This window comes from Lagopus muta, chromosome 3, assembly GCF_023343835.1.
Source record: "Lagopus muta isolate bLagMut1 chromosome 3, bLagMut1 primary, whole genome shotgun sequence".
NCBI lineage: Eukaryota > Metazoa > Chordata > Aves > Galliformes > Phasianidae > Lagopus > Lagopus muta.
In genome coordinates this window covers 36,842,320-36,868,033 of record NC_064435.1, presented here as the reverse complement: position 1 = coordinate 36,868,033, position 25,714 = coordinate 36,842,320, and the positions used below count along the sequence as shown (strand labels likewise).

The window sequence follows — 25,714 nt, the reverse complement described above, 5'->3', positions numbered from 1 at the left end:
ACTGACAAACTAGGAAAAAAATCCTTTTTGACTAAGTAACAATTCCTTCCCAGGGGTCCTCCTGGAAAAATGCATCATCCCCCTTTAGATTTCAATGTCTCTGTATAGGCACAAAACCCAAACTCAGCTAAAAGCTCCCCACAATTGCATTGTAGCTATGCTTTCAGTTGCTGATGCCTTATAATCTTTGAAAAAATACAGTCAGTGTTGTGGCTTCCAATGTAAAATGAAACCTCGTATTTAATTTAAGACATCAAAATATAATACCTATTTGTAATAATGAATTACTGCTTTGTCATTTTCACCTGCAATCTGCTTTGCTATGGAAAATGTTGAAGTGTATTTATCAGTGCCATTCTGCAGTAATGTATCATTTACTGCTCTTAAGAAGAAAAAAGTGAAAACTTGCATTGCAGATGGCATCAAAACTGTTTTATCATTAGACTCACAACTGAGGTCTCTGCCAGCCTAGGTAAACCTCCCACTAAAGTAACAGTTTTGCCCAAACAAAGAGTGTGGATTGAATCCAGCATGAATGAGAAAGCCTGCTATCTCCCACATGTAGGAAGAACAACCTCCCACCCCCTCGCATCTCCACAGCTTCCCCAAGTCTTTTATAAAGGGAAGATTGCCTCAGTAAATTTTTCCACTTGCTTTACTTTTTTTGTTCAAAGTACGCTTGGGGAAAAAAAAAATGTAAATAGATAAACACACGTCTGCTAGTAAATGCCAGAAGAGAAATACATTCCAACAATCTTTGGCCAACTTAGACTTGAAATGAATTTACATCATCAAAATACCTTTTACATGTGTTATTCTGTAAATGTATTGCACTCATTTTTCCTCTGAAATTGACAGGAATATTTTGCTTTCCAGTCCATTTTTCACTAGAATGCATTTTTTCTCTCTCTTTGGAAAATATATCAATTGTTTATTGGGAAAAAAAAAAAAAAAAAGTATTTTGGTATGACTGACCTGTAGAGATATGGAGCTAAGGAGAGTCAGTGAATCCACTCACTCTGATATGCACACATGATATGCAATTAAAATCTCCATTCACATTCCTACGGGGTTGTCAATCAAGAGAAAAGCCTTTTTGACAACATCCAGTGAAGCGTACCAACTAACTGCTGAACAGGAACTTAAACAGTAACAGCTTTTGTTACTACCAAGAACGGATTTTACCAAGATTGGGTTCAGTTTCTAAAGAAATCATTATGTTAAAATTTGGGGGGCTTTTCATTAAAAATTAAAATGTATCACACAGCTATTGTGTGTGAAGCTATCGCATTATGTAATACATGAGGGTTATCAGATATTTGTGAAAAAAAGAAGCCTAACCCCTCCTGGTTGTAGGAAAGAATTAACCTTTCATATTTAGAACAATGAATGATGATTACAACCCAGTTTACAGGGAGAACATTTTTCCAATTGCATTTTGTCTGTTTGGTAGTTGCCACAGATGTCTTTTACAACACTCTAAGCTGTCCAACCACAGAGCTCACACAGCACAATGCCTGCTACCAGAAATGATGCTGTGAAAAATTTATTACTGACGTACTGGAAAATTATGTGGATCAATCCTAAAGACTTACAATTCTGAAAATATCCTAATTTATGGTAATAGAGAAAGGTGTATATAAAAAAAAAAGCTTTGATAAACGTCAGAAAGGATAGTGGTTACTTTATAATACCTAGCTTGATAATGAACAACCCATAATAGCATTATTGTACTTTAAAATCACATCTGTAAAGGTAAAACCTGTGAAAGTAAAGAAATCATTATCAATCTTCTGTTTGTGTTTCAAGTACTGAACTCAAACTACAATTTCCAAATGTGTTAATATTATTAGAAACTGAAATATTTGCTCTTCCTCATCATGCTTTGTAACTGAAGAGAAAGCAGATGCATCCTGACTATTAACAGTCATGACAAATTGCCTTACTAATGAATGTTACACACTGAAAGTGCCATAACTGATTAAACTACAGTTTCCCACTATCAGATAGAGGGAGACTTGGGAACTCCAGCAGTGGACAACTCTGATATTCTGCCAACGAGCCTTCAGGGCACAGCGCAGTATTTAGAAAAACACACTGTAAATTCCATATGAATATATTCTAAAGGACTATGTGTATACAACAGGTTTTAAAGAACATTAGATGAAACAGCTTAGGTTTGTAACTGATGAGCCATGCAAAATGGATGTGTTTTAACAATTCTAGTATCATTACAAGGCTGCGTTGAAGAATATTCCTGTTGGGTTCCTCTAGCCCTCACCCCCACCTCCCCAAACATTGCTTGTGCTTTGCTTTCACATAAAATCTTTCTTTTGTCAGTCTCTTTGTTGGTGCAAAATTGGCAGCAGTTCAAATTCAAAGTACTCCTATTCATTTACTGACCATTAAACCAATGTCATTCTAGTTCACATCAGCCAGAGAGCTAAGCTCTAAAAAACATAAAAGGCTTGCTTCACCACTGACGAATAATGTGTACATTTTTACAGAGCTTAAACCTTAATGCTTTGCCTGAAACTAACAATACACTATATCTTATCATTCCTTTTTCACAAGCAGGCAGCTGCTGAAACGCTTGCCACTTCAAAATATCAATTGCTTGCCAGAGTTGTCCTCAACACACCCTGTCAAACTCATGTATATTGTGCAATGAAAATGGTGCAGGACTGAAAGCTAGAAATTGTGTCAAATTCTGCTGTAAGGGTATGATGTGCAAAGAACAACGTATGACAACCGCAGAGACTACAAACAATAGCGATGGAGCCAGTCACCACATATATCACAACTATGCCTGTACTTATTTTATTACATGTATTATATATGTAAAGCATGACAAATGTGTCATCAAAGCTATGTGCTACACATCATAGAAACCCTTCAGCTAGTTAAGCTTTTTCATTTCTCTTGATGGAATTGCAGTGTTATTTTTCTGCCCTCTGAACGTTTGTTTGTAAATCACACAGCACACACACACACACACAAAAACAAAAACATAAGGTTTTCAAAATGAGTAACAGAAAACAGAAGACAATACTACCAGATGAGAAAATGAGATTTTGTACAATTAGCACTTCTGCTTTTCTCTAAGGACACATAGTCAGGCTACCTTAAAGAATATCTGTGGCTATGCAAGACAAATTCAATATCACTGTGCCCATAAATTACAGTATACCTAATTTTAATGCAGATAAGTGCTGGCCTATTGATTTGCATGTTTCCCTGGCAAAATGGAAATCCCATGTGAATATGTTCTTTGTCTGTAGAAAATGCATTTTAAAAAACCTTTATGAATACAGCAATCTATGCTAAAAAGGAAAACATAAGTCACTAATACAAAATTCTGCATGAAACCTAAAGGAAGTAGTGCATATATAATGTGCATGTATACACATGTGTGCATGTATCTCTCTGTGTGCATGCATATATGTGTCTTACACAACTTCATAGAATTTTAGCATATAATTAGAATTCCTACAATGTGTCTTCATTAATGAAAATTCAGCCTCTATATTCTTAAATGAGCTGAGAAAAAGAAGTGCAAATTGCCAAACTAAGTAGAAAAGTAAGTTAATTACAAAGTGATCATGGAATTTAAATAATATTCCACGATAAAATTAAATTAAAAGAACAACGCATAGCTGAAAAAAAAAAAAAAAAGACGATTAAGAGGAAAGATTTGTACAATTGTTCACAGCAGAATGATGCAGATTGCAAAATCTGAACACACAAGAATCCACGAGAGTCATTAACTGATACAACCCTAACCAAAATGAATAGATACGCTATTAAAGTGTTAATAAATATTTTGGAAAGAGAATAGGTGTTTTAGGTGCTTGGGGTTGCTGACCTTTGCTGTGTTTATTAGTGGGACAATGATGCATTATTAACACACAGCAGCTGTACCTGAACTGCTGCCATGAACATAATAGCCTTTTATAGCCATCAGGGGAGTGAGATAGGAGGCCTTTATTAACCACTAGACATGATTAGCACATTATGTGAACTTTAGTAGGCAAATTATCTCTTATTGAAATATAATGTTGGTTATCACTAATTGTAAACATGATTTGAAAAACTTCTTGATGCAAAACTAAGATTTTTATTACCTTTTGGAATATTACTAGTTAGGCCACTAGAAAAAACAAAAGTTCTTTTCCTTTGTTCAATCTGAAAAAAAGAACTATGCCTCAAGAAAACTAATTGTATTGTGATAAACCACAGAACTGAATGACTTCCACATCATCAATGCTATTGGTCAGAACTATAACCAAACATAAGGAGACACTTCCAACATCATTAAGAAAGCGGCTAGTGAAGAAAAAGACTTGCCTTATATTTTTCAATAAAGATTACAAGCAGTTCTTAAAAAAACATTTGCTAATACATTTTCAAGGGTTAACTTGAAAAAAATAACACAATGATTTACTTCAAAAAGCTTAATTTTGGGAAAGATTATCCCATTAGCCTTCACAACTGAATGCAGCACTGAGAGTCCATTATGAGCAGTCTTTTATGCCCTAGCAGAAAGTCATTAACATAAAATAAATCATTAGCTTTGATATTAAGCCTCTTCTATCTGCAGGTTTCTATGACTAATTTTCACAACTGTGTCTGCCAAAAGATAAATTATACTTTTTTTGAAATGTTATCTTCTCTTTCCACTATTGTATTTCTTCTTACTGCTTATTATAATTTCAAGTTGATGCAAACATGATGCGTATATAAGAAACAAATGTGCTCTCTTATTCATGAACACAAACTTTTGCACTTTCAGCAACTGCAACTGAAGTATGACTTCAGAGCCAGCCTTTTGTAAAGCATGGTAGAAATTACTGATTCCTTCTTCAAGGTGAGCAGCAAAACATAAATGCACAGGTCTACATACATGTTGAGTTACAGTGATACAATAGGAATTTACATGTATCTGTAATCTTTTTACTTTTCTAGATCAATCATTTGCCTCACACTGCACACATCATACTTCCCTTACTGACACACTTTCTGAAGTACAGGCCATCACTTTCTTGTTTCAGAGTTCTGATTTCTTCTTGCATACAGAGTAAGGAACTGGAGTTCACTGTAGAGTTGCTTAATGTAACACAAATATACCAGCTACAGTAGCTTCTATTTAACCTTTTGGACCATATAATTATCAACAATAGCAGGAGACAGAAGTACCACCACAGAGTCTTATTTTCCATGCCAGCAGTAACTTTGAAAAAGCCACTCATGCCACTTTTGGCTGGTAAAGGGAGGTTTAACAATCAAGAATGCAAACGTTAAAAGATTCAGATATTTCCTCTAACCTGGATTTGTCAGATGATCATGTAATTCAAGAATGTTTTGTAACTTAGAAAGCAGTGTGTTTCTTGGGAGGAAACTATACCAAAAGGGTATGTGGCAAATCTGATAGAAGCACAGCAATAAATACTAAATGAACAGTTCAGAAACAGTGTCAGCATATGTGCAATTGAAAGATAAGATATAAATATTAGTAGAGCCGTATGAAATTCAAATGCTAAAAATACTACTTATTGCAAACAGAAGAAGCAGAAGAAAACCACAGACATTATAAATGTCAGTTACATCAAGATCTCTGCTGAAAAACACTTTTAACTTTGAAGATCCAAGTCAAGAGCTAAACGTTTTATTCAGTGCCCTAACTCATTAACCCACAACTGATCACAACAGATGAACATGAAATGTGGATAGGATATTCCAGTGGAAGGGGAGGTGAAATTTCCTTCTGTGCACTTGCTGCTGTGGCAGTGCAATGTCTGATGCTGCCGCTAACGGTATGCAATCCGTGCCTAACCATAGAATAATGAACTGTTCCTATTTTCCAACTGAACGCTGTAGGGAGAAATGTTATGACCAAGAAAATCTCATTCAGATTAATGTGAATTCCATGTCTTAAAGTATTTTGGAAGCGCTGCTATAATAAATGGTTGTTTGGCACTCCCATTAAAAGCCATGTTTTCGAGCAGTTTATAACTCAGCACTTTTAATAAGAAATTACTCTTTGGGCAGAAAATCTGCACCTAGTCATGTAACAAAACACTGCCACCACAACGCTTTAGTTTGGAAAGGCAATATTTTAAACTTTGCATTTTAGCGTACGCAGCCCATGCAAGACATCCACAGAGCATGTGTTCACTTCACAAAAATAAACAGAGCTGCCACTAATTGCCACTGCTGCTGATTCCAGCAGCCAAGGTCTGAACGGATACAGGGACTCCCTCTCACCATGAGAAGCAGTGCTTTCAGGTCACTCTTGAGCTGCACCGAGAGAGCAGTTAAAGGAAGCTTTTTGCTTCTGCTGTCTAAGCTATGTCACATCTGCCATCAGTAAAGGATTTAAATATCCAAGAATTCTGATCTAAATCCTACCATGATTAGGACGTTTCTCTGCTCACTACAAAATCATGTTTTAAATAGTCCATTTTCTGATGCTCCTGTGCAGTGCTAGTAAGATGAGAAAGTCCTGCTAAAATGAGAATCTGAGAGCAGGAGAGTACTGGTAAAGTGCAATAATCCCCAGCCCGCAGTGAATTCAACAGGAGTTGAGATCGCCCAGTCTTCCACAATATCAACGCCGTAAGTCCTTAAATGAACACAGCTCCAGCTGCTCTTTGGTTTCACCTCAGCACCAATACATACAATGTAGTGTTGTACAAATTCAGCATTCTTGATAGCTTACAGCTTTCATTTGTTTCAGCAGACCTCATGTTAGGCTGTCCGCTAGAGATGGAACACCTTATCCTGGTAAGAGAATTAAACACAGTTTCTCTCAAAGCAGTAAAGTATGGCAGAAAGAAAAACATATAAGAATGGCCATGAAAGCTTTGGTTTATAAAACATCTCAGTGAAATATTTCTCAAAAGCATGTGCATAAATTATTTTCTGTATTCTGTAAGCCTCTAACTCTGACACAACTCTCTAAGGTCTCATAGTCTATGGAAGGAAAGTCCATTTCATGTCTGTGTGATATTTTTGGAGACTAGCTAAAACACTTGAAACTCAACAGTCAGTTCTAATGTACTTGTTTAATCTTTTAAGTAGCACAAAAAAATTTCAAGTACGATTCTAATGCATTAGGGGACAAAGTAATCATCCAAGGAAAAAAGATGCCCACAATATATAAATGGTGATCGGTGAGATGAGCATAATCTAACATTCTGTCAAAACACAAACATTTCAGCTTCAGAGCAATGACTCTAAAGAATTCTGAATCTCAGATACAAACAGGACAGTATCAAGCCATTGGAAATAATGGACACTTTGTAAACAGCCGCAGTACATTTTAAAAAGGGTAGCCTCCATGGTAGAATTAAGTTTACACAATAAATTATGATAAATGCTGTATATAAATTATATACAGCACTTTTGGTCCATAGAATTCTGATTACTAGCAGGATTGTTACTGCTTCCAAAGTAGTGCATTCACTTTATCCACTTTTATCCAATGTCACTCTGCTTTTTTCATTTGAAAAGGTTTTGCTTTCCACTCTTTTTTTTTTCTTTTCATCTTTATTCCCCTTTTTAAAAATATCTACAGACTATCACTCTACCTCTGCTGTCTGGCTGCATTTTTCTACTGCACTGACAAGTACCAGTGGATACAAGAAAGATGAGTTGTAGGCTCCTCTATTTTGAACCAGGTAGCAAATCACACAAGAATCTAGTGCATAATTCTGCAAGGCTAACCATTGGGAGCAGTAAAGACCATTATTTTCTCCCTGCAGTTGGCAGGGGTCAGCATCCCTGTCATTAACTGTGTCAAATTATAATTATGTAACTGCACTTTATGTGAGCAGATATCTGAAAACACCGTAAAGTTGCAAGTATGAAAATGTACCGATCCTTCTTACAGCACTGACTGACGCAGGCTTTAGAGGGGAAACTTCAGTATGGAAAGCCACAAGAATGTTATTTATTGCTCCCTACGTAAACGTTTAAACTTATTGTTTGACTTCTTCAAGTACCTTGAAATCTCTGACCATATTCTACTGTTGCATTAATAAATTCTGATTAGCAAAGTTATTTCTTCTTGTAACATGCAACTCAATTAGGGAATCTGATGTTTCCTAAAATAAACTTCCACCCAGCAGACTACTCCTATTAGCTGGTGAATGTCTGAAATGCAATTATGCTTCAAGTTTCAAGAGGCAAACGGTACAACCCCAGCTCTAAATCTGTCCGTCCAGCATAAGAGCTCCACTATGTTATTTCAAAGGCTGACCTATATACTCCAGCATACCGTCCATTCTGTCTGTTTGTATAAGAGATACCTCACACAGTTGTCATAACCAACATTGTTTGCATTGTTCTTTTACTTTTCTCTCTCCATGGGTTCTGCGAGACAGACAAGGAAAAGCCTGCATGACAATATATGCAGAGCATAATGAGCTTTCACAGCAGATAGAGAAATATTAGACTAAGATGCTTAGAGTGTTATTTTAGGTTTATGAAATAAAGATCTAAGCAGCCTTCTGAAACAAAGCCTGCCAACTGAAAATTGTAAGATAAGACGCGAGTGTTTGAATCTACGCTGCTGCATTTTCCTTTGCCTACAGAAAACACGCGCTGTCAGTATCATCAATGCAAGTGCCTGGGTACTCACTCACATGATTTGCCCAACCATTTGGTCAGGAAAAGGGTACTAGAAAACTGAAAAGTTTAAGTATTTGTGGAATACTCTGCAAATAACCAGCAGCTCCAGCAGATTTAAAATGTAAGGAATCAAAGTCTTCTCTGTTTGCCAAAAATAAAAAACAAACCACCATCTCAGGGGGCAAACAAGGGCCAAGGCCAGCAGCAAGCGCCCAAAGCAAGTTTTTACTCACTTCACAGGAAGCAAGAACCAGTCCCAGCTGAGTTTCGTAATGTTTAGTCAGAGATAAGCAGCTGATGAAGACCACCACTCCAGTTCCAAACACGGACCCATCCCACTGCAGCACCCACTTCCTACACCAGGAGAGATCGGCTGCAAGCAGCCAGCCCACCTTACCTGGGGGATATCCTGCAGACCTCCCCTCCAGTTCCCCAAACACAACAGCAGGAGGATGAGTGACAGAGCAATACTGGAACGTGACTGCATGTTTGGAACAAGTCAGATAAGTTTTTGCAGCAATGTTAATCATGCTGGGTGAAGGGAGAAGAGTGAAGGAGTGAAAAATGAAATGTTCAGTAAATGTACGCCTCCAAGGGGCCTAAGCAAGCTTCCTTTGCCCGTTTAATGTAATCAGTGGTCAGGGGCAAAGACATCTGAAAAAGACATTCATCCTGTACTCAGTACCTTATAGGAAACATTCCTGGTAAGTCTTCCAAGCAGAAAACATATGTCTTATGACTGTGCACTTTTAAGCACATTATCAGTTCAGGCAAAGTGAAATAGAAGAGTTGCAACTTGTCTCCAGAATGAGTGTCTCATTTGCATTTAAAAAGAACAGTTTGCTCCCTCATACATGGCATGACTTAAAAGAAGCTTTAACCAGCCAGTAAAGACATTCCGAAAAACTACTTTCTAAATTAATTTATTCGATTTGCAGTGCAACCCACCAAAAATGATTTAAGGAACTTAATTGGAAAATGATTTAATATATTAAAGTAATTCCTGATTTTCCAAAGCATTTAACTTTTAAATTAAATCTGGCCCGCTATCTCAAGAATGATGAGTGAAATGTGTATTCAAGTCATTACCTTCTTTTTGAAGCCTTAAATCACTGATAGGTTTAATAACGTTTGTCCAGTTTCACTGCCAAATGGGTCTTCAGACACTTTGGTACTTATGCCATTAATTTTAGCCTGGGCTTCTTACATGGCAACACTTTATGGTTACAAGGTACAAAAACAGACAATAGAGGAAATAATGCCAAGTCGCAGATCAAGGGTAGCAGCCTAACACTATTCTGTGCACTTGAACAAAAAATTAATATCCGCACACATGCTTATATGCATCTGGGCTCCTCCTGCTGAGCAAAGTTCGCTCCTCACACCAACTTCCGATCTATGGGGCGGGGGACGGAGACTGCCAAACACTGCTACTGAACGCTGCTAACAGCCACACCTCTGGGATCTTCCGAAATATCCTCAGGCACCCACCACAAAGGGCCAGATTTATCCCTGAATTCTATAACTCCATTGAGTGTATGTGAAATGCACCCAGGCTGAATTTGGTCCTTCCTGTTGCGATTGGTAGATGAGACCATGTGGGAAATCTTTCCTGAAAACTGAGAGGGTTTCACCCCGCCGCCGCTGCCCCTGCGTTTTAACACCGGTATCTCCTATTTCGTCTTTTATCTCCGAATCTGGGCAGCTGCCGGCAGGGAAAGAGACGACTCCCAACACCTTCCCAACACGTGAGCACAGCGTGACAACGGGCAGCGCTGAGCGGAGCTGCCCGGCGGGGTCCGACCCCGAGGATGCGCTCCGGTACCCCGCTGCACCCGAGGTCTCCCCGTCCCGCACCCGTGTTGCTGTGCTCCGCGTAGATTTGATGCGAGAACACTCGTCTCTAAGCACACCTTGAGGGATAGCGAGTGCTGCAGGAGCGCTCCTGCACCTCCTGAGGATTTCCTACGGGCAGTGTTTCATTCGTGAGCAAAGCCCACTCCGTAAGAACGGAGAAAGTGCAGCTCATGCATGCAGCCACAGCGGCAGCACCGATGCTCTCTCCCCCAGCCCCCTGCTCGTGAGCTAAAGTATAGCGAAGTGCTCCGGGATGGCAGCACCGTAGTCCCTCATCTCGGCCTGGCCTGGACTCTGCGGTGCCCCCCTCGGGGTGCGAGGGCTGACACCGGGCTCCGGCGGACACGGACCCTTACGACAAGTTGCTGAAGAACTGGCTGAGCAGCTGCACAGTGGGACAAAGTGAGCCTTTGCGCTGGACTGACTTGTCACCCTGTTTTACTGCGTGTGTACACTCTGTGTGTGCGCGCATGTATATATACACATACAGACATATCGGTATACATATGTGTATGTGTCTGTAAATGTTCACACACACATGTCACGGACACGCACACACAGGCGCGTTCCCGGCACGGCCAAGCACGGCTCTGACACATCAACTGCGGGGTTCGCGATGGGGCAGAGAGTTGCTCAGCTAACACGATCCCCATTCACAGCAGCCCTGGAGATCCAAGTCCTCCGCACCGACACCGCGTTGTTCCTCACCGACGGAACACGCCACGGAAAATACCCCCCCGCCCTCCGCCCCTCGCCCGGCCGCCCGCCCCCAAAGCGCTCCGGCTCTGAATTCGGGGTGCCCCGGCCCCGCGACCGCTGCCCGCCCGGGACTCCCGCAGAGCGGCTCAGTGCCCGCTCCGGCACCGCGACCGCAGCACAACCGACAGCGCGGAGAAAACCCCTCGGACGAGACAAAACGCGAGTCACCTTGTTGCAATAGTAGGGGTCCAGGCAAGGGGAAGGTCCCAAACAAGGCGTATCAGGAGCGGCCGCAGGCTGAGGAGGTGGTGAATAAAATCTTACGTCCATTTCACTCAAACATCAAGCAAACTCCTCTCCTTGTCTTTGGGCTGTTAACGTTGTTGGTGCAAAAAGGGGTGCGTGTGCGTGTGTGCGCGCGAGGGGAGGGGGGTGCACACAACAGGGCTGAGAAGAATGAAAAAAAAAGAAAAAAAAGAAAAAAAAAGAGGTGCCTGACTTCGGCAGTCAAAGAAACACCTTCCCTGCCTCACATCCGTTTGTGGTTTCTAAAGAGAGAAAAAAAAAAGAAAAAAAAATCTCTTCCAAAAAAGCACCGGTTTGCAGATGTCTGCGAGAGAACCAACAAACCCTCCTTCCTCCCGGCAGGGCAGGTAACTTCAGCACTTATTGTTCCCCGCGCACCGGCGCCGGGGCGCTCGCTCCGTGCGTGCCGCGCTTTATGGGAGCCTCGGAGTTGCCTCGCGTCTCCCTCCCTCCCTCCCTCTCGCTCGCTCGTTCTCTCGCTCGCTCTGTTCTTTGCCCCTTCCTTCTTTCTTTCTTTCTTTTTTTTTTTTTTTTTTTTTTTTTTTTTTTAATTTGTTGTTATCTGTTTGTTTCGTTTGCTGGCGGTGTATTTTAGTTGTCCCCCCACCCTGAGGAGCGTGGTCGGGAAAAGCGGCAACGGAGGCCGGGTGACCCCGCGCACCCCCGCGGGGAGCGGCGAGCAGTCCGCCCGCGCTGGAATGGCCGCCCGGCTCGGCACGGCCCGGCACGGCTCGGCGGGCGGCGGGGGACGCGGCGCTGCTCCGAGTGTGCTTCACACAAAGGGGCTGCCGAGGGAAGAGCCATTTGCGGCCGCAGGGGACGGGGCTGGGAGTCGCGGAGAGGGGGCGCTACCGCGCCCGCCATCCCGCCGCCGTCCCCGCCCTCTCCCACCCGCCTCCCCGCCCGGCCCCCCGGCGCCGCCCGGCCCCCGCCGGTTACTATGGCGCCCCTTCCGCGCAGGCCCGACCCGGTTAGGCCCGGCGAACGAGGGGTGCGGTCCTGCAGGATGGTAGCCTGGGGTCGAGCGCGGGCTGCGCCGGTTGCCGCGGGCGGGTCCCTCGCACCGCCTCTGTGAGAGCCCCCGGCACAGTTTCGCAGCTCTTGGCCCTCTTGCGCGGCTCGCTTGCCCTCCCCACAGCCGTTTTGCGCACGTTGGATCAGGCCTATGGGTCGCTTTATTTCTCTGAGGTTCATCATCAACCTAACGGGTTAGGTGAGCCCTTCGCTTCCTGTCCCATCCAGACTTTGTGAGAAGTCCACGTGGGCGCTTCAGAAAGCAGGAAGCAAGTGAAAAGTGAAAAGTGCAAAGAATCACCTATGACATGCCACTGTGACTGCAGTGCTTGTCCCTGGCTGAGCAGTGGGTAGTGCGGGCACTGGGCACATCCTTCCTCACAAAAGTCTGGAGTGGAAAACTCAAGGAGCTGGGCAGATGTGGGAGAAAGGAAGAAGTAAATGGAGGTAGTGAAAAAGGAGCAAACTAGCTGCAAACAAAGGTGCTAACAAAGGGAAGTTGGGGATCCTGCAGGAAGGGGGGAGAGGGACTAACTAGCAAAACGAGGTTTTGAAGACAGCAGTACAGAAACAGTGACTTCAAGGTACCATGAGCGGTCCCAGTGGGTTTCCTGCAGAGTCCCTGTTAGTATTAATCAGGACAGAAGGGATGAAAGAAAAAATATACATGAAGGATGTTATAGTCAGCTTAAATAACGTCATATAGAGAAGGTATATCATGAAAGGAATGCCTTTCTTCAAATTGAATTGATGAGTGACACACAAACAGGAGCCATTAGCAGTAGATCCCATTAGTGAGAATGTTTACATTTATCAAGTACTCACAAACATTTCCATCTTAAAAAAAGAAAAGTTGATATCTGGTTTGTAATGCGTATTTTCAAACCAAAGTGTCCTATAATCACTACAAATAAAACAAGTATTTCAAACGGAAGAATTGTTAGGGAGGAGAAATCACAGATTTCGGGGTAAAGAAATCACATTTGTGAGGGTCTATAATCAATCACTCAGATATTTTTATATTGTAAAGAGATCGTGTTAATTCATGGTTTTCCTTCACACCCAAAAACCTACTTTCTGTAAAGCTTAATTATCTGGGAAAAATATACAAGTAATGTAAAGAAAACTAAAGAACATGTTTTGAATGAAAATTCTTTTCTCAGGATGATTTAGCCAAACATATTTTAGAAGATTCTTAGTTGTCAGTTGAACACGAAGTACATGGTGACAATAAATATTTTCCATAAACATGCTATTACAAGAAATAACATTTTTTTAAAAGCTGTCAAAATTCCTCATGGCCTTGGAGAAAAGCTTGAAAATATGACCCAGAAAAAGCTCCAAAGGAAAATAAATTAACATAATTAAAAAAAAAAAAAAAAAAAAACAACCTTAAGATTTTTTAGAGTCTGACTCATTATTTTGCATGTTTGAGATCAGACATTTTGAAAGTTAAAAAATCCTAAAAAAGAATTTCCTTTACAGAAATGTACTTGACGCTTGGCAGATATATCACTACTGCAAGTGGCTGATATGTGGACCATAATTTGACAAAGTGAATGGGAGACAGATTGCAGCTCTATATTGAAAAGCTGCTGTTGAGACACTTGTTATTCATGGGCCATGGATTATTTTTCAGTCTGTTGTAGAGAAAGATGATAGAGATACTGCTTCTAGAAAAGTTGGTCTGGGTGACTGGTGCATGCTAATACAGAGCTGGAGATGTCAATACCGGATTGACTAGAACATATGATGACAGATAATACAGATTTGACTTTGTATTTATATGAAATATTACTGACGATTCCCTTAAGAAAGACTTCAAGTTCTGAGGAGTCTGTAGGAGTTTACAACTATACCATTTGCTTTGCACGGCACTTCAAGTTATTTTCAGTACTTAATGATGCAGGCCCTGAGAGGTTATAAAATTTTTGCTGCTACTTACAGAGATGATTTAATCATTGAGATGGTAAAAACAGCTGATATTTATGGCAGTTATATGTACGGTTTGTAAAAATTAAACAGCTATATATATTAGTCACTTAAATGTTTCTTTGTTTTCTAAGGGACGTATTCGCTGGGGTTTCCAGGGTAGTGCATTTGTGCAGACTGGACTGCAAATGTTAATACTATTGTACATTTTTTTTCCTCTATGGACTGCAAGGCCCTTTCCAGGAGAATTCAATGGCATACCAAATGTTTCTGCTTCAGCTCAGCTGTAGGTGCATTTTCTGGAAAAAACGTTGCAACAGACTAAAGAACATGAATCAGTTTTTAGAAGCTCAAAAGGAAAGAACAGTTGTTCAGAAGAGCAGTGAGCTTTTAAACCCATTCAAAGTTCAAGTGAATGTCTCCAAAATAGTCTTGAAAGAGGTTTTTCACCATTGTATGTGGAGAATTGTCATTGCTTTTCTTACATAAATAGGAACAAGCACCTTGAGAAATACAATCTGTATCTGCTAATGCTAAAAAAGTTGTTACTCCTTCAAATGCTATCTCCTAGAGTGAAACTATGTAGTATGAATATTCTTTATACAGTGGAGAGCATGTGTGGAATTTGTGCCAAAGACCTTAATGGAACAATAAAAAACAGACTAGACAGAGTTTTCAAATGGGTCTAAGGACCAGCCATAGTTGAAAATAGCCGGAGGTAGAGGCAAGAGGCTAGAGAATGGGGAAAGTATTGTTACTTCGCCCTCAGCCTAGAGCTGTTGGAGGAGTGCTGGCTAGGCAGACCCTTGGTCTGAACCAATCCATCTACTCTCATGTTCTCATGGAGGCACTACAATGGTTAGGCTGTTAGAATTAAAAGGAGCAGAAAGTTTGGCCAAGATGATAGGTTACCTTATCTGGCCTAATGTCTTACCTGGCTGCTCAGTTTGGTGTATTATAATGGGGCCATCAGTAGTCACAAAGCATGCTATCAGTCAAAAAGAAATAAAAGTATCTTTTAAAGAGAATCTAGACCAACATATCTTTCCTTGAATCCTACACATCTATACCCAGTTTTATTTGGGATTTCCTGGCAAGATATCTGACCATCTATTACAAAGATAAGATTTCTTGATTTACCTAGGAAGAAGCAGATGTGAGACTGTGATGATAGCATATTATTTATTATACATAAAGAGCACAAGACTCTTTTCATGAGGTTGACTCATCTTTAAAGAACAGCTTTCAGCTACATTTTTAAGAGCAACTGAATTGAAAAATACTTTTTTTTTTTTTTTTTTTTTTTCTGGGGGGGAATAGGGGGGGCTACTCTTGGAGCCAAGAGGTTCAGAAAAGCTAAGAGAATAGTCATGTGATTTTGCTGAGCAGGTCTGTCCTGCTGAAATTTTTGCTTTGCGTTATGATGCATAGGACTATTTACTTTTCAGAACAAAGCTCAGTGCTCATCAATTTCTAGAGAGTTGTTAATTAAATAATAATAGGATGAGAGGCTATCCCTTTTGTTGATTCCCTTTTTTATGTCTTTAAACTGAGTATGGCACTTAGATCTGGGATGATGCAGAAGATAATGATGTTAAGATTACAGCATATTTAAAACAAAGTAATTAATCTGTCCTTTTCATCAATATGAACTCAAATCCTTTAAGAATTTGATTCATTTTAAGTGTTGTTGACATTCTGGGTGTGCCCTCATAAGTTAGCATAAATCAGTATGTTTAAACATCTACAATATGGTATCAAAGCCTTATAGCAGTGGTATATATTTCAGAGTATTTAAACAGTTTGCAATGCTACCTAATAGTCTGTCAAATCAAGTGTTGTCAGACAGGTAATGAAAGAGGCAGCTATTTTATTATTTTAGCCACTGCTCCTGTCTTGTTTAATTCATTTGTGATGAAAATGGCCAGCTCTGTATTGTCACAGTTGCATGAAAATAAATTGTTCTCGTCTCTGTAAAGATCACTTCTAAATAGTTAAGGAAAGAAAGACACTGACTTCCCTTTGTTATAAAGCAAAGAGAAAGTCTGAGCACTGTGATGTCTTCTCATTTCAAACAAATGGTACATAGCCAGTTTAACAAATAGAGGTATGGGTTGGGCTGAACCTGATCTGTGTTTTGTATCTCATCAAAGGTTCGTCGTACACTCATCTGCCATTGCCTGCAGTAGGAATTAAACACACAGCCCCTCAAAGAATAGAGATCTTAATTAACTATGCAAGAAATATAAAAATGTAAAATTCACCTTGCATAGTTGCAGCTTCGATCTATTCCCATATGCTTCAAAGACACTGCCAGATGGTTCAAGTTACCAAATTTAACGTGGCCTTGCAGACATACAAACAGTGGGCCAAGCTTGAAAGAGAACATTTCACTGGGCCTTAGAATGAAATTAATTCATTCTCATGGTCAGAGAAACAAATGAAAATGCGAAGTTCTCCTTTCCCCCTTCCTGCTTTACCAAGTGATTTTTATAAGGTACATTGTCCATGTGGTATGCAGACAGGCTGAAAAATACATCGCAGTATGGTGTATGCTAGTTCTCAAGTGTTAAGGTTGCCAGTTTTCCACTCTTCCACTTATCTTGTGAAATCAATTATGAAACATCTAGGAGAATAAGAGATCACGAATTTCTGGTTTCATGCTATTTTTATCTGAAGTATACTTGAGGACTGTATCGGGGTTTTAGAAACAAAAGATTTTTGAAGGAAAATTATGTTTTCAACAATGTATTTTGTAAATTAACGGGTATCTAAAGGCATTTTATTTCCTCCAAAACTAGCAATCCATAGAAGCTATGTAGATGTTATTTGTGAAATGCCTCATAAAGATTACAGATGTCTAGAGAACAAATACATGTAAATGTTCGATACCATTATATGTACATGTCTGTGCACATTATCAACTGTATGGTCAGGAGGGACAAAAAACACAGGCCAGCTCACCAGGAGAGACAGGCGACAACGTGAGGACTTGTCTGTATCACCAGGTTTTCCACAGCACTGAAAAAAGAATTCTCATTGGCCAAGACATAATGCAAGTAGATGACCAGTCAGTTTTCGATTCAGATCAGTGATTTTTTTTTGAGATCCCACTGCACGAGCCTTCCTGAAACGAAGAGATCTCTACAGAGTTACTGAAAATCTTTTTTTTTTCAATGTCTTGCTTTCTCATCTGATTCAGATGTCATTTGCTTGAGAGTGGTTTTCTTTCTCCTTTGTATTTATAAGGTTTCTGTGAGGCAATGCTTTTGATGTTTTGCAAAACTCCAACCAGGGAGGTCTTGCAACAGATTTGCACCCCATTATGTAAAAAAGAAGGCAACATACTTTCTCTTATGTGCTTTTAATTAATACTTCAGGTGCAGAATTACAGGAACTAATAGAAACGCAAAGATCCAGATTGTCTCTGAGAAAAAACATGGTGATGACTTCACAAACTAAAACATTGTTTTTGGCTTATCTTTTTTGTTTGGTTGTTTGGTTTTGGTCATTTAATTTTTGAACTAGAGAAAATAGAAAGCAAAATGGCTTGTTTGAATCTAACCTAGTGCCTCAGGGACTTTGGTTACCATCAGAAAAGTACCACACAAGGGGGCACAGTTGGCATTTGAAGTGCAGAAGGTCAGGACTGAGGCATAGTTAAACTGTGTTGGGAGGTTCCATTAGAGCTTCCTGTTGTAGCAAACAAATCCGGTCCCCTTCACATTTAATAGGTTGATGCAGATACATCATGCAAATGTCATCTGCCATCAGTTTTTAAGGGCTGTGATAAATTGTTGGACTGATGGCTTCAGAACTAAATTCCTTTCTTTGCTGAGATTTCAGCATTTTCCTGCTGGATCTCCAGGAACTTCAGACCACCTTTCTTCTGCTACATGGTTCTTTTCTCAATGAAGCTGTCACCCTCAAATCTAATAAAAACCTATCATCCTTTTCTGGGCTTTTTAGTTTGACAGTTTCATGTCAGAGCTTTGTTCCACAATAAAAATAAAAAATCTCTAAGTGTTAAAGAAGTCCTTGGAAAACTGTAAGTGATAGAGTCAGCATTTACAGAACATATCACAACAGGTCTGACTGACCTTGGCAGCAATAGGAGATCACCATTTCTCATGGATGAGCTATTCCTAAATGTCTGCCTTTTATGCTGTATAAGGCAGAAATGCCTTTGTGGATCAAGGCTACTACTGTCTGCTTCTCTTTATCAGAAATTACAGGGACGTGTACTGTTTTAAGGAAAATCTTCCTGAAATCCTGTATTTTGTTCTGTGTCATCTTACGATAATGATACGCTGCAGATGTTATTTTAAAGTCTTATGTTGTTTTGCTGTTGACTTGTTTGAGGATTTTGTATGTTTTCTTTTTATCACAGTCACGCTTCAAAGATTAATATCTGTGTTCTCAAAATCATCTGCTTTTATGTTGGTTATCAGAGCATAATCAACACTGTTTTCTTATTGGAATATCCCTTGTTCTGTTATTAGCAGTTTCCGGATTTACCAGTTGCGGATGCTGAATAGTCGGTCTTGATTGTTCATATTTGAAAACTGCTTCAAGAGCACTGTCTGACCATGCAACAAGTCAGTCTCCCTCCTGTTTATACACTCCCTTTAAGTACTGGAAGGCCACAGTGAGGTTTCCCTGCAGCCTTCTCTTCTCCAGACTGAACAAGCCCCACTCCCTCAACCTGTCTTAAGAAAGATGTTCCAGCCTTTTGATTATCTTTGTGGCTCTCCTCTGGAATCGCTCCAACAACTCTGTATCCTTCTTATACTGGAGACCCCAGGCCTGAGTGCAGTACTCCAGATGGGTCCCTATGAGGGCAGAGCAGAGTGGGACAACCACTTTGCTGTTGGCCACCTATCTTTTGATGCAGTCCAGGGTGCTGCTGGCTTTCTGGGCTGCAAAAGCATGCTTCTGGCTCATGTCCAGCTTTTCATCCACCAGGACCTAACTCCTTCTCTGCAGGGAAACCCCAAGCCACACTGGAAATGGCTGAGTTTTTGACCGTCTGTTATATCCTTGTAGTTTTATAACAGTCCCCTCCTAAGGTACCTTCCCCTTTCCCGTAGTGGAATTTTCCTGATTTGAAATTACCTTGAGAAGACACGATTTGCCCAAGAGGTCAGAAGGCCCAATCTGTTTTACTGGAGGGTAGGAGGTGGTTTCAAAGCTGAGAGCTCCTTGAGATAAACTACAAGTGTCTCACTTTATTTTTAATAATGCGTCACACTCCACTGGTCACTGCTGTATTCTGGAAAAACAGTCCATGGAAGAAAGTCCAGTGTTTTGTGACACAAAATCATAGTTCAGTGTCATCTCCAAGGTTCCTTTTTAGTTTGCTGGAGAAACATGTAAAGAATATTTACATACGTGTAGCTAGCACTGCAGCAGGGAGAGAGAGCTGAAGCATGTGTTTACACCTGGTGAGAGCCATGCATGTCCTACATCTGCCTGCCTAGATATCAATTATGTGTTAAAAAGAAATAAAGCCAGTTGTCAGTGCCAACAATTTTATACTTTTGGTTTATTTTTCTCATTTTTCTGTTTCCATAAGCTTAAAAAAATGAGATTATATTAAAAAAAAATAAAAATCAGTCCAGGGAAGATGCAAAATGAGAACCTTAAAGTAAAAAGTGTCTTTAAGAAGAAATGTACTGTAAGGAAGCGGTTTATGGAATCTAAGCACAGCTCATTTGTGCTGCGAGTACAATGCCAAGTGACAGTGAGAGAAGGGTGGGGAGAAACACTATTTCTGAATTTCCATGTCTGTGTGGATTTAAGTCAGACCCTTAACCTTATTTGAATATAGCATTTTTGTCGTTTAATATATTTCATACAGAATATATAAAGAAGATTTAATAACTGTCTCTTAGCTGTGGTTTATCTCTACCTCAGAGAAAGCCAAAATGAGTTTCTGTGAAATGGCTGAAAGAGCATACATGGTAAGTCTTCTATCACATTATTTCCAGTCTTGCTGATTTGTAAAAGATCTTTCAGAAAGATTCTGTCTTTCAGTGTAAAATGTGAAAGTTTGATTCTATGCCCAAAGTTTATAAAAGGAACTGCAAATAACCAGTGAAAGTCTAGCTTGCCATCTTCTGCTTTTTAAAACTCCTGAGACTGCTTGCAGTCACATGGAATTTGCACTAGTGTTTAACTCAAGGTTTTCACTTAAAGAAAAGAAAACAGTGTTTTAGCATCTTTCTGATTATAATAGCAGTTAAATATCTTGGAAATAACTAATCAGGTCCCCAGGCCTCCATGTGCCTTTATGTTTTTCTCTTTAAGATGTGCGTCACAGATAAGGACTAACTTTGTGCACACAGTCTTAGGGCACTAAGGACACAAAATGAACAACACTTATGTAATTAGTCAGCGCACCCAAGTGTTCCAGGATAAGATTTTCTGAAGTATCATAGCAGAAATATTAACTGAATGCTTCATTTTCTGTATTTAAAACTAAAATATTTCAGCAGTGTTTCACATTCTCTGGGTAGCTTTGTGTCACACTGAGTTGTTCTTGGTGAGTGGGATTGCACAGGAACAGTTAGCTATTTTTCTTTTGCCCCAGAAGCAGGCTGGCCCACTAGAACAATTTAAAGCAACATAATTCCTATTTCAGGCTTTGCAACACATCTCTTTGCTTTGACTGTGCTGCAAAGGCTATTCAAATTTTAGTACAAGTGGTTTCCTAATACTTTAGTTGACTGGCCATCAGAAGGTATAGCTGTCTGTATTCATGCAATTAGCATCACTATTAAGTGATAACTACTGCTGACTGTATCTTCCCAAAGCGCTCGCTGTGCACATCCAAAAAGGCCAGACAAATTCTCCCTTAATCTAGTGAGAAGAAGTCTGTGGAGGTGCACACTTTATCATAAACAAATAAAGGGATGCCATAAATACCAGCATTGCCTGTAAGTCAGGAGTTGCTGTGGACACAGCATTCAGGTGCAGAGTATTAGTACTAGTTCTGCTGTGAAAACAAACTCTATGCCATTTGGTGTTTCTGATTCAGAAGAATCTTTGAATTTATTTGTCTTCCTTGATCACTCAAAATCAGGTGTCCACATTTGTTTATTTGTTTATTTATTTCATACAGTTTGTTTCATACATTTGGGACATTTTGTTCCTAGCATAAGAAAGGTGTGGCTTTGCAGTCAGCTTCAGCAAATTGAAATCTGTGCTGAAGCCTTCTGGAAATGGTGGCACTGCTCTGCTTCCCTCCCTCCTTCAGCTGCCTCCTCCTATGGCCTGCCTGGGGAGGATGAGGTTGCCGTGGCTGTAGAGCCATCTCTGTCAGGGAGCAGGCTGAAAATTAATGCATGGTTTAGATCTCAGGTGGATTGGGGCTGGGGTTTTTTGGTCCAAATAGCTGTGGTTGCATGAGAACTAGTGATGGAATGAGAGAAGGGAGAACTTACTACTGAAATGAGGAAGGAGAGAAGGGTAAGAAGGGCTGGTACAGTCCATGAATGGGTTTGCTTAATGAAACTGCACATAGGAGTCCTCTTGCTAAACTAAGAGGACTAAACTAAACTAGTGTTTTTGGTGTTACAGAAGACCAAGCATCAGAAAATTCCTTTTTTTTTTTTTTTTTTTTAAATATTTACTTATTTACTTTCTGAGTAATATACTGAGGATTTGAAGCAGAGCAATCATACAGGAAAAATAAAGTGGTTATTAAGTGGAAATAATGGTAATTGCTAGGGAGTTCACAGAGATGTTGACAGTACTCACTCACTGGTCACTGTCTTTCCACGAAAAATTATTTGAGGGGCAAATGTTGAAAATACACTTAGACTAAAATGATCAAAAATGTCTTAAAGTCTGACTGGGATGAAAACTCACAGAAATAGATTTACCATTTTCCTTTTTTTGACTCCTTCCATCACTCTTCCTGCAATTCCTACCTACCCAGTAGGGCTCATGAAACCTGTGGTGCTGGAGATGGAGTGATTCCATGGAGTTATGTCAGCATGTGAGTTGGGAAGGGAGCAGGGGGACTGAGGGGAAGGGGGGGAGAATGGAGGAACAGATGGATCCTAGATTATGCTGCAGCTGAGATTGAAATAAAATTTCACCTTAAAATGGGGTGGCTGCTGCTTCTATGAAACTCTTGGGGATAATTCATCTGCCACTTGATATATTGGCATGGTTTCTTTCCAGGTTCTATCCTCTATTCTCCTTCATGCTTTGTACGTGTATATACATGTGTGTGAGCTATGTGTATGTAATTTTCAAGATGCCTGGCCCCTTTTTTCTCCTTGGCTAACTTCTGAAATAGAGCTGTCAGGATGATTCCAGTGTTTGGAGCCATATTATATCTGACAGAATATAGCTCTTCTCCTCAGTTTTCTTTTTTATGGCCTGAAGTCAATGGGAATATTCAATGCAACCTAAGGTCAGGTTGTTGAATTTTAACACAGTTTCCCATGAGAACTAAAAGGATGAAAATTCCTTTAAGACTGGGAACGAAAAGTGGATCTTTAGCTGCCACAGCAACATGAGGAGTAAAGACTTGTTACGTGGCTACAGAAACAACTCAAAGAGGGTTTAGTTATAGGGGGATGAACTTCATTTAATTTGTCTAGGAATTTAACACGAGTCACTGTGTTATCAGTACAAAAGAGTTAAGCTCTCATAGCAACTGACCACTCTAGCAATCCTGAACTTCAGTAGATCAGCTGTAGGAAGATACGTCAACTTAAATAATTTCACAAATGTGTTGAAGTAAAACACACAGTCAGATGAATCTATATGACATAGAAGGATACTAAATCATTATGATGGACCATATTTGAATACATCTACAATTTTTTTATGAGTCTTTTAAAATACAAAAAAAAAAAAAAAAAAAAAAACAAACCACAAAGAGGGCATGCATGAGATGGACAGATTTGGTTAGTTCCTTTCTAGCTGATGCAGTATCTCAAGATGCAAGGGTTGTAAACAGTTGAGGAAAATGTCAATAAAGAATTTCATAATCCTGAGAAGATCAGGTAATGCTCATTTATTTCCTTCAAAGGAAGAGGCTTCATGCCTGTACCCACCCCCACAAAGGAGAAATTTACAAAGAGCTAGTTTTTGTTTAGGCAAAATTTCTTGTAGCAATAAGTGGAAATCTTAAAGTTCTGTAAAATTGATTTAATTTTGAAAAGATTAAATTGTTTTCTGTGTTTTCCTGGTGTCAGAAATCTTGTTGTTTGTATTAGTGATGAGAATGAAGGTGCTACTATTTACATCTGTAGATGAAATCATCACTTCTGTATAGCTTTGAATATGCTAAAAATGCCTTGTGCTTCAGTGTTGATACAGCTTTATGCTGACCGATGAAGAGTCGAAATACTAAATTTAGGGCAAAGAGTTTTACTATATGTCTGCCATTAAAACAGGCAAAATGGGCTTTATTCTTGTAATATATTAAGCACTTTTACTTCCCCAAGTGACAGATGTCAAACTGTGTTACCGTCCTTACTAACAGCTTCAAAGAGACATTTTCCCATTTTTCTGTGTTTGGTGAAAATAATTATCCTGTTTTATCAATGGCTTAAAAAACTGTTTTTATTTGGAAATATTGGGTAAGGGTTATATTTTAAGTAGAGCATAGCACTGAAGGGTGTAAGATAAACCTCACAGTTACACTTGCTATGGAATTTAAAAAAAAAGTCACTGTCTGGCCCATAGCAGGATGAACTAGGACAAATCCAGCTTTCTGAATGATGACCAGGCCAATTACATTTAGAGATTTTATGGAAAATCTGCTTTATGGGATGATATTTGTGGTATTGAAAGTGCCTCTGTAGATTTTGCTCCTACTTAATTTTTTTTCGGTCTTTCCATAACAATATCGATTATTTTACATTCTGTTTTCAGTCTGCTTCACGTTCCCTTGTCTTTATTCTCCTTCCCTCTCCCCCTTCTTCACACCCTTTCTCACTTTTTCATATCTTCTCAGAGCTGTTAGAAAAAAAAGGCCACCTTTCTGTGTGCTGTGTTTTTGAGCTTTAGCAATTTTCCATTTCACTTCTTTCTCATAATACTTTTTCCATTTAATATTTGGGGAGAAAAATCATTTTATTTGGAGGCAAGCCAGATACACCATCACAGTGTTTTGTGCCAAGTTAGTATTTTTGAATATAGAGTTTACTTACAGTTTCCTGTGTTTTCCATTTGACTGTTATTAAAAAAGCAGGAGGGGAAAAAAAATCTTACTTTTACCATTGACAGCAGGTGTATGTTACAACTGTAACTGTCACTGCTCCCTAGTTTGGTCTGCAGCAGCCTGAAAGCTCTGCAGGTTGCTTACACTACACTGTTCTCATGACAACATGTGTTGTATGTGGGAAGTTATTGGTCTGGAAGTATGTTAGGGATGTTTTGGAGGAAGATGTAATCTGAATGAACCCGAAGGAAGAAAGGAAGTTGATGTACTGCAAAAAAAAAGAATGTTAGGTTTGTTTGGTGTTGTGGGCATGTGTGGTTATCCAAAATGGTTAGGAGGTGGAGTATGAGTGATTTTAAGTAATATTCAGGGGTTCTGAGATCAAGAAGCCTTTACTAACGCAGTGCTCTCAATGCAGTAGAAGCTATTTTTCAGTGTAATGAAGACTGAAGAAAACAGTAAGGACTTTCAATTTTACTATTTTCAATTTTACTACTTTCAGTTTTACTGATTTTTGTATTAGTATAGAAAACATTTTTTTTGCCTTTAATCCGTGGCTGATTTGTCCTAGATAATACTTCCTTGCAGTGTATATAGAGAGACCATGTAAAAGTGGACAAAAATGATGATACCATTCTCAAGATAGATAGAGCTGGCAAACACAAAGATACCGAAGCATTTAGGCACCATGGTGATAGATGCCTTAGAGATAAATACAAGCGAGACAAACAGAATGAGTCAATTCATTGCCCAATTTGCATAAAAATTTTCATAAAATAACTTGCAGTGTTGGAGAAGGAAAATAAATACTTGGTGTTTAAGTTGCTATGGTGTTGTGGTAAAAAAAAAAAAAAATAGTCTACACTACATCATGAGTTGGCTCGGCATACAGTGTCTTCTAAGTAACTAAGTGAATATGAAAAAATTCTTTAATTACATAATGGTTAGATGTGGTACAAAATAGTGTAAAGACAGCCTTTCCTGTCCTCTTGGCTTATGCAGCAGAATTAACTATTAATTTCAAGAAGTTTTGAAGAGAACTGTGCAGCAAATGCTATGAGTTCCTGTATTTACCACCACGAGTAAGCC

At 39.7% G+C, this 25,714-nt stretch overlaps 1 protein-coding gene and 1 long non-coding RNA gene across 3 annotated transcripts in view; one reads left to right on the top strand and one right to left on the bottom strand.

The window, feature by feature from the left end:
* Nucleotides 1-11,929, bottom strand: part of TOX (thymocyte selection associated high mobility group box) — a 217,906-nt gene extending 205,977 nt beyond the window's left edge. For both annotated transcript variants that reach the window (XM_048939917.1, XM_048939918.1), the window contains exon 1: nucleotides 11,416-11,929. In XM_048939917.1, the coding sequence (XP_048795874.1) occupies nucleotides 11,416-11,517 (102 nt within the window). In that variant the 5' untranslated portion in view covers nucleotides 11,518-11,929. The remainder of the gene's footprint in view (nucleotides 1-11,415) is intronic.
* LOC125691055 (uncharacterized) overlaps nucleotides 11,758-25,714 on the top strand; it is a 33,373-nt gene continuing 19,416 nt past the window's right edge. The window contains exon 1 of the long non-coding RNA XR_007375899.1: nucleotides 11,758-11,840. This is a non-coding gene — a long non-coding RNA (uncharacterized LOC125691055). The remainder of the gene's footprint in view (nucleotides 11,841-25,714) is intronic.